Source organism: Mustela nigripes, chromosome 3 (genome assembly GCF_022355385.1).
Source record: "Mustela nigripes isolate SB6536 chromosome 3, MUSNIG.SB6536, whole genome shotgun sequence".
Taxonomy (NCBI): Eukaryota; Metazoa; Chordata; class Mammalia; order Carnivora; family Mustelidae; genus Mustela; species Mustela nigripes.
This window is the reverse complement of record NC_081559.1, coordinates 45,668,035-45,680,708: the sequence shown is the minus strand read 5'-3', so window position 1 is coordinate 45,680,708 and position 12,674 is coordinate 45,668,035. Positions and strand designations below refer to the sequence as shown.

Genomic DNA, 12,674 nt, shown 5'->3' with positions numbered 1-12,674 from the left:
ATTACTGCTCTGTGGGCCCCTAGCCCACCCAGTCTGCCTCTCTGTTAGCATTCATGTGCTCACTGTGTGCAGAACCACAGTGGGGCGGGGGCCCTGCTCTTACCCTCCCTGGGGCCCGTGGGTGCTGGTGGGCTGGCCAGAGGGTTCCACGGGACAGTGCTCAGACCCGCTGTCGGTGAGCAGGGTCGCTGGCTTGTGCTCCTCTGTGAGAACCTGTCTGCGTGGGAGGTCGCACCTGCAGGTCTCCAGGCTCAGCCTAGCGCTTGTGGGAGAGGCTTAGGGGCCAGCACATGCCCCCCCTCTGTTTGTACACAGCTAGATCTGTTGCCTTCAAGCCTGAAGCTCAGCAACGAACCAGGCCCGGCCAGCATCTACCACAGCAAGCCCGTGGCCCCGCCAGTCGAGGCGGGCAGGACGGCTCTGCACGTAGCCTGTGAGCGTGAAGACAACGACAAGGTGAGCTGGGCAGAGAGCATGTGTGCACGTGCCTCTGTACACGTGTGCAAGTGACTTGGGTATGCCCAGGCAAGTGCATGCACACGAATGTGTATGTGTGTGTTCTGTGTGTGTGTACCTGTGTGCATGCACACGTGTCTCTGCAAATTATACTTGCAGGCCAGAGCACACCTGTCTGTGGGTACATATGTGTACAAGCTCTGTGTGTGTGCATGGGGATATGTGTGCACCTGTGTGTCTGTGTGTGAGGGGAGCGCTGCCAGTCCCCATCTTGGCCTCGGGACCCTGGGGTGGCCTTGTTCCATAGAGCCCTGGGCCATGCCTCCTGTCCACCTTGGGGATTAACCGTCAACAAGGTGGGTGCAGGAACGTGTCACAGGAGGCCGAGTGGCTGTGGAGGGTGTGGATGCAGCTGGGAACTAAGCCTTGGCTTTGTGTTATAGGCCAGTGCAGCCTGGGTCAATAAGCCTCGGAGCACATAGTAAACTGGGCCTCAGTTCACCCACCCACAGAGTGAAAATCATAGCTGGCCTCTCGGGCCTGTGGCATGGGTGGTCTGCTGCCACACAGGGTTGCAATCGGGCACACCTGTCCTGTTGTGAGGGTGTGACGACCTGCATTAGGGTGGATGTGGGGTGGTGCTGCGGGGGCAGGTGGAGGCATCAACATGCCTCCCTTCCCCACAGTAGCCCTGGTCAAAGCCTTGTTGAACTCAGACCACCACTCTGAGCCATCATGTGTGTGTTCTGGCAGGGAGGAAAGCAGGGGGACACTTTCCCAGAAGCCCCTCAGCAGACTTGGCCTGGCTGGGGGTGGGCCCAAACCCGCTCACTGGGTCTGCACAACTGCAGGGGGAACTGGAGCCTGGAAGAGTCCTTGTGGGGGGAATCAAAGCTGCAAGGGCTTCCAGAGCATGGATGGATCATTCACTCAAATGCCATAAAACCAAGTTTGTCTTCTGGGAGAAAAGGCAGGAGAGAAGGGGAAGCTGCGGGGTCCCTAGGGAGAAGGACAGGGAGAGCAAGGATGGGCCCTTCCAGCTTGGAATGCACCCCTGTTGCCGAGGCCGGGCTTCTCCTGTGCTCTGGTGTCCTATATGGTCCCTGGGCCCTGGGGAAGGGCATGCTCCTCCGGCCATAGCTACCATGGGCCAGCCTGGCTCCGGGAGTCACACAGTCCCGACGCTCCCCTCCACTTTGCAAACAAGCCTTCAAGCAATTTGTGCATCCTGTGTCCTTCCTGTTTTGTGTTGGAAATGATGTATGTTGAGCAAACATTTTCCTGTTCAAGGATCTACCCAATCCCCCACCTGTCTGTGCATCCATCCAAAATTTAGAACTGTCTCCGTGTGCCATGCCAGGAGCCGGTGTGTGGGAAATACCAATTCAGCGACGAACTTGGTTTTATGGCATTTGAGTTAGTGATCCATCCCAGGTGCTCTTGGGAGTCAGGGCACCTCTTTAACCTGTGGCCCCGCCTTTCTCCCCCCACAGTGTGCCAGAGACATAGTCCGGCTACTCCTCTCCCACAAGGCAAACCCCAACGTGCTGTGGAGTGGCCACTCCCCGCTCTCCCTGTCCATTGCCAGCGGAAATGACCTGGTGAGGTGTCCTACACCCACGGCTGGGGCCCCTGCAGGGTTCCTGCCTCAACGTGACCGCCTCCCTAGTCAGGCTTTTGCATTTGCTGTTGGTGGGGGTAGCATGAAGACAGCACAGGGTAAGGGGCGTGGTGGTTCCCCTCCCTGGTGGATGGAGCACCTCAGAGAGAGAGGAGAATAGAAGGGAAGGTGGGTGGTGGGGATGACGGTTCAGCTGGGTGGACGCTCCCTCAGGGTAGGCGGATGACAACTGCTGCTTATCCCGGGCACTGACCCCTCAGGACACTGGGAGAGTAACCTTGGCCAGTTCCCGTCTTCTGCTGCCGCCAAGGATTATGTGTTCACCATCCGTGCATCCGCTTGTCCATCCATCCATTCCCTTGCCCGCCCCTCCCCATCTATCCATACATCTATCCATTTGCCTACCTACCCACCCACCCATCCATCCGTTCACCTACCTACCCACACCTACCAATCAATACATTCTTCTAGCCTTCCACCCAGCCATCCAAACACACATCCACCCAACCCACCGTTCCATCCATCCATCCACCCAACCAGCCAATGACACATCCATCCACCCATCCAACCACACAGCCATCCACTCACCACATCCACCCACCCATCCATCCTTCCAACCACACGTCCATGCAGTCCATCTTTCCATCCATCCATACAGTCAACAACACATCCATCTAAACCATCCATCCATCCTTCTATCCATCCTCCCATCCAATCCATCTAATCTGTCCATATGTCCATCCATACATCCATCCTTCCTTCCATCTGTTCTCCCATCCGTCCATCCATCCTTTCACCATCCGTCCATCCATTTGTCTTTCCATCCTTCCATTCATCCATCCATCCATCCATTCTTCCACCATTCCTTCTTCATCCATCATCCTTCCTTCTTTCCTTCCTCCTTCCAGCAATCTATAATACACACACCCATTCATCCTTTCCTTTAACTGTTGTTTTTTTGAGTATCCACTTGGGCCAGGCAGACACCATTCTAGGCATTAAGTGTTAAATAAAATAAGGTCTGTGCGCTCAAGGATCCTACATTCTTCTGTGGGAGACAGACCATAATCCAGAGTGCCACACAATTTTAGGTAGTGATAAGTGCTCTGAAGATAGTAATAGCTGGATAAAGAGTAGAGAATGATGGAGGGTGCACCATTGTAGCAGGTGACCAGGGGCCGCTCTGGCCTGTGGTGAGGTGACATATCAGCACTGATGAAAAGGGAGGCACTGTGAGGAGGGTTGTGGGGGCTTCTGTGGTCCTTCTCTCCATCCTCCCTTCACGTGTACCTTGAGTCATATACTGAGCAAGTTAAGAGGGGCACCTGCTCTGTGTCTGGTCATGTAGGTGGGTGAGGCAGGGTAGGGAGCTGCCTTCTGGGGGACAGAAGCTCTTGAGGGAGCCTCACACCTGTGTGTCTCCTGCCCAGCCAAGATGCTGTCACTCCTGGCTTCCTGCTGGTACTTGGGCTAGTGGCTGGGGACACAGCAGGGAGCAAGTGAGATGTGTCCCACTCTGCATCTGGTCAGGTGACCACAGTGACTCAGGTGCCTGGGAGCAAAGGCAGACTGGTCCCAGGGAGGAGGGACTGATGGGACACACACCAGGCAGTGTGCTGGCCCCTGGGGCTGGAAAACAAGATGTGAGCCGGGAGCAATTTAGAGCAAACGGACAGTGTGCAGAGAAAGTGCGAGCCCCATCCATCTGGGGTGGGTGTCGCAGCCATCTGTGGGGAGCCACCGTGTGCCCTCTCCCTGCCCCAGCCTCGTCCCCTGAGCTGGGACAGCAATGGTACCTGCGGTGGGAGGGGATAGGAAGTGACCAGATATGGCTGCCACTGTGCTCAGGACGGCAAAAACCTCTGGCTACTTCCTCCACGTACAAGGAGAGGGGGGTGGAAGGGGTGCTGACGGGCTTCTCTGTGTCCAGATTGTGAAGGAGCTTCTGTCCCATGGAGCTGACCCCAACCTGCTGCTGACCAAAGGCTTAGGCAGTGCCCTGTGTGTTGCCTGTGACGTCACCTACGAGCACCAGAGGAGCATGGATAGCAAGCTGGCCCTGGTGAGGAGCGAGGCTGGGGTAGGGGGTGGTGTGCAGGGCAGGGGGCCCTAGCATGTAGGGGTCTGGGCATGTATATAGGAACTCTTAGGCTTCATTCCTGGCAGGTAGGGTTTCAAGTAATCTTGCTCGGTACTTAAGAAAGAACACAGAATTTCTGCCTTTTATGTTATAAGGGCCTGAACATGTGACGTACAAACCCACTCAACAGGCCAAAGTCCTCTGGTTCATCTTAAGGAAGACGTAGGCCATCACTTTGGTTGGGTGGCAGGACCATGGATTTTCTGAGTAGAGTGGGCATTGGCGAGGGATCCCGGTCAAGGACGTGCTGGAACGGCATTGGTTCTGCCCTGCGTAGGGGCCTGGAGGGGTGCCGGGCCCCGGGGCACCATGTCCTGGCTGTGGACACGGCTTGCTGGTAGCCTTGCTGTTTCTTCCGGGTGGGCTCAGTGTGACCAGGAGGGCACTCTGCTTTGTAGGTTCTGCATGCTGTGCTGTTGCCTCAGAGTCTCCGTCTGTCCTCACAGTTGCTCTGGCCCCGCCAGGCCCCCAACATGGCCCCTTGTGCGTCTTCCCCCTCCTCACTCCCATGCTGGGGCCTGGGGTCTCCCACGGCAGTGCGGTGTGGGCAGACCCTCCCTGTGCTGTGCACTCGCCCCTTCCCGCACCCATCGGGGGGCAGCTTTATGTGGGCTGCTCGCTATCCCGGCTCCTTGAGGGCCATGGTCTGGTTCCCCGAGAGCTGGAGGCACCAGACGGGGGTTGAGAGCCTGGATTTCTGGAGGCTGTCACACTTGACAGTTCCACTTTAGGGAAAAAGAAGTAACCCTTTTCCTTGAGATCATGTTTCTGGATCTCATTTTAAGGATCCTCCCTTGATCCTGGTCTCCTGTCCTCTAAGCACCCAGAAGTGCCCCCACATGTGCTTCTGGGGCCTCTCAGTGGTTCTGGATCTGTGGGTGGGTAGGTCAGCTTTGCCCCAACCATGCCATCTGCCTCCATAATTATCTGCGAAGTGGAAGGACTCTCTTGACCGTTAAATCATCTTGTCTTTGACCTTAGGAGCCTTTCCCTGGGTCCCCTCAGCCTCTGATGCCTGCCTTGCTTTCTGGTTCATCAAGGGGACCCTCACACACCTGTGGGTTCCTGCCCCTGCCCCTGAATCACCCACCAGTTGGCTTTTCAGTGATTTAATTACATACAACTTACTCATTTACTACTATTTATCACGACAAAGGCATAAAAGTTCGGCAAACAGCATAGGAATGCCATATCTCCCCTCTCTTAGATGCACAGGTTCTTCACACCTTAGCCGCCCACCTCTCTACCTTCTGGGCTCCCTGACACTCCCCTGTGTCTGCCACCCAGCACTGTGCCAGCCCCAGCTGGGGTTGGCCTTCGTGCTGTCATACCAAGGAAGTCCACATTTATTGGACGTGCAATAGGGATGTGGGACACCGGGTCTCCCCTGCCATTGGCAGCCCCCCACTCTCCTGACGTGGCTCATGGTCCGATAGCGTCCTTCAACCCCTCCAACTCTGACGTGAGCCTGGAGCTTGTCCTGCCAGCTGGCCTCTTGCTCTTGGGATGGTGGTTGTGTCTCTGAGGCCCAGATGATGACAGAGACTGTGCAAGAGATGACTTCCTGTCTGTGCTTCCCCCAGGAAAATGCACCCCACCCCCAGGCCCAGCAACCACAGCTAAATGCCCTGCCCGCGTGGGCTGTGGGGTACCCAGAGGTCTCCAACAAGAGAGGCATTTAGCCCCTCCGTTCTGGCTGCAAGCAGAGTCCACACATCTGGGGACAGGCTTGGGACTGCCCACTCATGGGCACTGTGCTCCGCCGGCTGTTGGGGGACTGCTGAGCACCCCCCAGTGACAGCCCACTGGCACGTGGCCGGGAGGTAGGCCACATGCGGTGCGGGCGGCCTTGGCGGGTGACAGCCTGGTTTTTGTCTGCTCGGACGAAAGCACTGAGCCCCGTGGTTCTGAAGTTGGGCTAAGATTCAAGCTGAGACTGTAAGACCCTGGAGCCTCTTACGGACCCTGCCCCCTCCCTCCTCAGGGTGGAGGTGGGTCCCTCTCTCGGGTGCTGTTTGCTGTGAATGAGCTCAGTGGGAAGAAGCCCGAAGTTGCTTGTGCTCGCCGACCAACGCACTTTGTCCCCGCGTGCGCGCACAGGCACCCGCAGTCCCTGAGCTCCCCGGACGTTGGGGGGTGGTCGGAAGTGCTTGGTGGTTGCTGTCCTCTCGATTTTGGTCTGGGGACTGGGACGATAACCAGCCTCAAGTTACAGACCCACGGCAAGTCCCTGGTGTGGTGGGGGGTGGAAGGGGACTCCCTGAGGAGTGGCCCAGCCTCGACCTACATTATGCTCCACCCTAACTTGTCATCTGTGGGGTCAGCACATCTATCCTGTCGTCCGTCTGTCTGTCTGCCGACTCTCCTTACACCTGAGAGGGTGGCTTCCCTGCCTTCCCAGTGAGGGCAATGACAGCGCTTGCTGGCTGCACCTGCTCTCTGGCGGGGGGTCCTATCATCGGGCTGTCCCCTGCCACCGCTGCGGTGCAAAGATTGGGAAGACACAGGTGATGTGGGCCACAATGTTGGGCACCCTGGTTCTGAATCCTGCCTTCTGGTGGCCCAGGCGTCTGCACACATGTGACTCAGGCTCTGCTCTAACACAGATTGATCGGCTCATTCATCATGGGGCTGACATCCTGAACCCCGTGACGCTCACACAGGGGGACAGGGTGGCTGTGGGCACGGCTGTTGACTACGGGTATTTCAAATTCTACCAGGTATGGCTCTGAGTGTCCCACTGGCGATGGGCGGAGAGGGGTGGGGCCCTGAGAGTCCCTTGAGCAAGGCTGGGCCACGGGCCCTTCCTGCCTCGGAGCGAAACCCAGCCTGGGCAGTACCCCCAGCACACCCTGCCACCGGGGCACCTGTTTCCAGCTTTCCGAGCACCGCTCCGTACTGTACTCACCCTGGGGAGGTGGGCTTCCCCTGTGCTGGTCCGGATCTGTGTCCCTCCCGTGCTGGGTGGCCAGGTGGTGGGCTGGAGCCGTGCGGTCCCTGGTGGTGACGGGATGCTCTGCCACAGGACCGGAAGATCGCCCACTGCCCCTTCCACATGCTGATGCCCGCCGAAAGGGAGCTGTTCCTGGCCCGCAAGAGGCTCCTGGAATATATGGGCTTCCAGCTGCGCCGCGCTGTATTTGCCAAGGAGAGTCAGTGGGATCCGAAGCTGCTGACCCTGAGCAAGAAAGGTAGGGGTCACAGACTGTGACATCTGTCCTCATAGGCCATGGCACAGGCCTGACGTCCGAGACACAGAGAGTTTCTGGCTGAGCTGGTTAAGACTGCCACACCACCCTCCAGTGGGAAGCAGCAGGGACTTTGCTCCATGACAGCCCAGTGGCTCCAGGACCCTGCTTTGCTCTCTTGTGGGTGGGGTCATGGGGGCAGGCCCCACTGCTCCATGCGATGCCAGCAGTTGAGGGTAACCTCAGGACACACTCGGCCTGGGGCAGCAGGCTCCCGATATGGGCTGATCAGCTCTGGAGCAGGAAGAAGAGGGACCCTCTATGCCCTCTGCTTGGAGAGCCACCTTCCGGGGGCTGAAATGGGGACCGTGCCCCTGCCTGGTGTTGCCTGGTTTGGGGGGGTGCGGCCCTGAGTCCAGAGGCCCCAAGTGGGCTGGCCAAGGGGCAACACACAGCAGAGCCAGCCCGAGGCAGTGGAGTTTCGAGTGAGAGAGTGGAAGGAGGGGCTGCAAAGTCATTAGACTTGGAAGGCAGGCTTATTTTTTTTTTTAAAGATTTTATTTATTTATTTGACAGAGATCACAAGTAGGCAGAGAGGCAGGCAGAGAGAGAGGGGGATGCAGGCTCCCTGCTGAGCAGAGAGCCCGATGTGGGGCTCGATCCCATGACCTGAGCTGAAGGCAGAGGCTTTAACCCACTGAGCCACCCAGGTGCCCTGGAAGACAGGTTTATGGATCCCCAGAATGATCTGGAAAAAAGTTAAGTGCATGCAGGGAATTTGCTTCTTAGATGTAGTAATGACAATTCTAACAAGAGCCGGACTCCTGGTACAAAGCCATCTGCTGAGAGCTGATCACACTTCCTTGGAGAGCAGGACATTATGCGAGACCAGCCCCTTAGCATGCTGGTCAGCCATCTGTGTCCCCTCTCTACAGTGGGGTATCCCCAGGAAGTATAGAGTCACATACCCAGTACAGTGGTTTTTGCACTGACGTCACCAAGGGGGCTGGGGTTGTGTCTGCCAGGAATCACACTGGTCACTGCTCTGGCCATGGTTGCATAGGACAGGCTCTCCCTCTGGATGGTGGCTGCTGCTTCTACCTAGCTCTGCCTCAGCTGCCAGACCCCTGTACCCCAACACAGCTTGACTCCTGCACCCTGGCTGTTCCACCTCTGAGCTCTGTCCCCTCTGCTCCCTGGTTGCTTGCAGCCAGACCTTGGAATTCAAGAATGGTTTAACAAGAGCAAAATCAGTGTAATACACCACATTTTTAGACTGAAGAAGAAAACCACATGATCATTTCAACTGATGTAGAAAAAGCATTTGACAAAATCCAACACCCTTTCATGATAACATACAACAAACAAGGAAGAGAGGGGCACTCGCTTAACCTGATTAGGGGTCCTACACTGCTGTGATGTACCCACAGCATACATCAGACCCCACAGTGGGGGACAGGATGCTTTGCCCTACGATCAGGAAGAAGACTGGAATGTGTCCTCTCACCATTTCTGTTTGATGTTGTGCTGGAGTTGTTAGCCTTCGTAACTAGGCAAGAAAAAGAAAGTCATTCAGATTGGAAAGGAAAGACTTAGTGTCTCTCTTTGCAGAAATTATCCTGAAGATTGAAAATCCTGGGAATCCACTTTTTAAACTGCAACTAATATTCAACTAAACATATAAATATTAAAATACAAAATATAAAATGATTACACTATTAAAACTAACAAATGCATTAAGCTAAGGTTGCAGGATATGAGATCAATATGCAAGCAAATAAAAAATGAGATGTAAAAAACTTTCATTTACAATAGCATCAATAAAAATAGAATACTTGGAAATACATTTAACAAAAGCCATGTGAAACTTGCACTCTTAAAACTAAAATATGTTGCTGAAGTTAAAGGAGGCCTCAGTAAATGGGAAGACATCTCCTTATCCGAATCCCACTGTCTCCTTTGTACAAATGGAGAAGCTGATTTTCACATTCATATGGAATCACAAAGGTCCCAGAATAACTGTAGCGATCTTGAAAGAAAAGAGCGAAGTGGAAAGACTCACACTTCCTAAATCGAGACTTACTGCGAAATGACAATAAAAAGAGTGTGGCACTGGCAAGAAGGCAGACATATGGACTGATGGACTGGAATGCAGGTCCCAGAAATAAATACATGTGCATGTCAGCTGATTTTCAACAAGGATGCCCACACTTTGAAACGAGGGCAAGAACAGACTTTTCAACAGATGGGACTGGGACAGTGGTTATCCAGACACCATAGAATGAAGTTTGACCCTACCTCACACCACATACAAAACTGAATTCAATTTGCATTGAAGACCTAACTGCAAGAGCTTCAACTATAGGTCTCTTCAGAGAGAATATAGGGACAAATCTTCAAATCCTCTGAGTTGGCAATGAATTCCTAGCTATGGCACTGAGCACGAGTGATGAAAGAAAAAAAATGGATAAATTGGATTTCATCAAAATTTAAAAACTTTCAGGCTTCAGAGGACCCTATCGAGAAAATGAAAAGGTAATCCATGGTGTGGGAAGATATATCGAAAATCATATATCTCATAAGGGACTTGTATGTATGATAAATTTAAAAACTTTACAACTCCATAATAAAGACAAACAACTGAATTTAAAAATAGACAAGGACTATGGATAGAAATTTCTCTGAAGAAATATCTACAAATGGTGAACAGCTCATGAGAGGATGCTATCATCAGTTTCCAGTCCCGTACACACCAAACTGCCCTGAGCTGTAACTCCACATCCACGAAGATGGCAATAATTGGGAAGTCAGTAACGGGTGCTGGCGAGGATGTGGGGAAAGCAGAGCGCTCCCACCCGCAGGTGGGAGCAGAAAATGGTGCAGCCTCTTTGGAAAGCAGTCTGGCCATTCCTTAAATGTTCATCATAGAGTTATGATATGACCCAGCAATTCCGCTCCTAGGTATATGCTCTAGAGAAATGGGAACATATGTCCACATAAAACTCATGCTCACACGTTTGTAGCAACATTGAGAAAAGGCAAAGAATGGAAACAACACAAGTATTTATCAAAGGATTATGGATAAGCAAATTGTGGCATATCCCTGCAATGGGATATGATTCATCCAGAAAAAGGAATGGACTGCCAGTGCATGCTAGGATATGGATAAACCTAAAAAAACATTGTTTTAAGCAAAAGAATCTAGTCACCAAAGACCCCACACATACCATTCCATTCACAGGAATTGTCCAGAATAGGCCGATCCGTAGAGACAAAGTTGGTCAGTGGTTGCCTAGGACCACGGGGACGGCAGTTGTCAGGGGCCAGGCTCCCATCGGACGGATGGGCAGGCACCTTGTAAAGTTGAGGACGGTGATGTCTGCACACTGCAAATGTGCGACCCGCTGATCTGTGCACTTCACGTGTGTGGACGGGATGGAATGCGAGTGCTAGGTCATCAGAGCTGCAAGAGTCCCACTGCCTTAACACAAGGAGGTGCTTTCCTTTCACCCTGCCCATGTCCTTCAAAAGAACTGACTGCAGAGCTGCCGCCCCTTCAGCCCCACTTCCGGTTCTGCGTGACCATCACCTCTCCTGGTAGCTTAGCTCTGGGGCCACGGGGTCCTCACAACAAGGGCTTTGACTCGGGGTGCAGTGTTGCAGAGCAGGCCCCTGGGCCCATGCTTGAGCCCCTGGGAGCAGCTGCAGTGTGGCCCCAGGTGCTGGTGGGCACAGGGAGGATGGGGGAGGAAGGAGCAGCTCCCGCCATCTCTCTTCTTGGGGCCAGCAGGTTTTTGGGAGGTTTCTGCCACATTAGAGGTTAGGTGGCCTTCCTGGGGGGGCTGACATGCTGTTTGAGGAGAGGAAGGTGGCGGATGGAGCAGAACCCATGACTGTCATTGCGGGGGCCTCATTGGCCTTTGGTCCCCAGCCCATGTGTTTCCTGCTGCCAACTGCCTGACAGCCAGCCAGGAGTCATCACTCTGGAGAGCATTGTGAGCTAGTCAAGGCCAAAGCCTGGCCTCTTAACTGAGCCGGCCGATGGCAGAGACAGATGCAGAAGCAGAGGGAAGCCCCCTCCCCAGAGGAGGACGCCCCAGTGCCCCAGCCCCTGTTCTGTGTCTTCCGACTTGCTTTGGGCTGTAGAAGGCGTGGGGTCCCCCCTGGTTCTCTGCAGTGCTGGGAGTGAACCCACCACAGGAGAGAGGTTGAGGCGGGAGGCTCGGGGTTCCTACTGCCCGCGGGCATTTAGGCATGGCTAGGGAGACCCACGGAGCCCCCCGTGGTTCTCTGTCGCTGCAGTGGAGCTGACCCCCTACCAGAAGCTGAAGCGGAAAAGCACCAGCCCATCCAAGTCACTGCGTGCTGAGGAGCAGGAGCTGTAAGTGGCTAGTGGGGCTGTGGGATGGGCTGCGTGGCCTAGCTGGACCGCCCCTGCCCAGGACAGCTGTGGGCGCGGGCCAAGATGAGGGTGGCAGATGGGGTCGCAGGGCCCTTGTGGAATGGCCCAGGGGGGTTTGAGCACTGGCTCTGCTTCTTGAAGGCACTTCTGCTGTCACAGCAGCTGGGCTGCCCTGGGGCCCTGCAGCTCTCCCAGCCCCTTCCCCACTGGCCCCTCCCTGGGATCACAGCTCTGTTATTCAGTCTGCTATTCCAGAACAGTCTTTCTAAATAAATGGGCACCTCACTATCCCCGTGAGCATCATGGAAGTTGCCTGCGCAGGAAACCCTGGTGGGTGAGGTGGGGGTGCTGAGCGGGGACAGGCCAGGGGGTGGTGTCCACACTGGGGGCTCACCTTCCTCCTGATGCAGAGCATGTGGGAGGGCCTGTAGGGTCAGCTCCACCTGCACTGTGGCCCAAAAGGGTCCCCAACACTGCGGCATTGTGTTGTTCTGACCACGGTGTTGTTTCCGGTTTGAAAGAGCTGGACATCCCTGGACAGGGATTTCAGGTCCCCGTCCGCATGCGAGTGGCCACCCAGCGAGTAGGATGGTGGGCCTGGCATCAGCACCCATCTGTGGGGGACGGCAGGGCCCAGAGGGCGGGCCCCCCCCCACCGACTGCCCCTGTGGCTTCTGTGGCTCCCATGCAGGATTCCTTTCTTCAAGTTCTGCTCCCAGTGCGGCCGCTCCGTGGGCGTGCGCCTGGTTCCTTGCACCCGCTGCTACGGGATCCTGACCTGCAGCAAGTCCTGCAAGACCAGGGCCTGGGGTAACTTCCACAAGCGGGACTGCGGCTCCCTGTCGGTCATCGGTGAGTCTGCACGCC

General features: G+C 55.1%; 1 protein-coding gene across 7 annotated transcripts in view; it reads left to right on the top strand.

The window, feature by feature from the left end:
* ANKMY1 (ankyrin repeat and MYND domain containing 1) overlaps positions 1 to 12,674 on the top strand; it is a 44,100-nt gene that overhangs the window by 18,786 nt on the left and 12,640 nt on the right. For all 7 annotated transcript variants that reach the window (XM_059393844.1, XM_059393849.1, XM_059393843.1 and 4 more), the window contains 7 exons: positions 316 to 456; positions 1,950 to 2,057; positions 4,008 to 4,139; positions 6,824 to 6,937; positions 7,243 to 7,408; positions 11,708 to 11,786; positions 12,499 to 12,659. In XM_059393844.1, the coding sequence (XP_059249827.1) occupies positions 316 to 456; positions 1,950 to 2,057; positions 4,008 to 4,139; positions 6,824 to 6,937; positions 7,243 to 7,408; positions 11,708 to 11,786; positions 12,499 to 12,659 (901 nt within the window). The remainder of the gene's footprint in view (positions 1 to 315; positions 457 to 1,949; positions 2,058 to 4,007; positions 4,140 to 6,823; positions 6,938 to 7,242; positions 7,409 to 11,707; positions 11,787 to 12,498; positions 12,660 to 12,674) is intronic.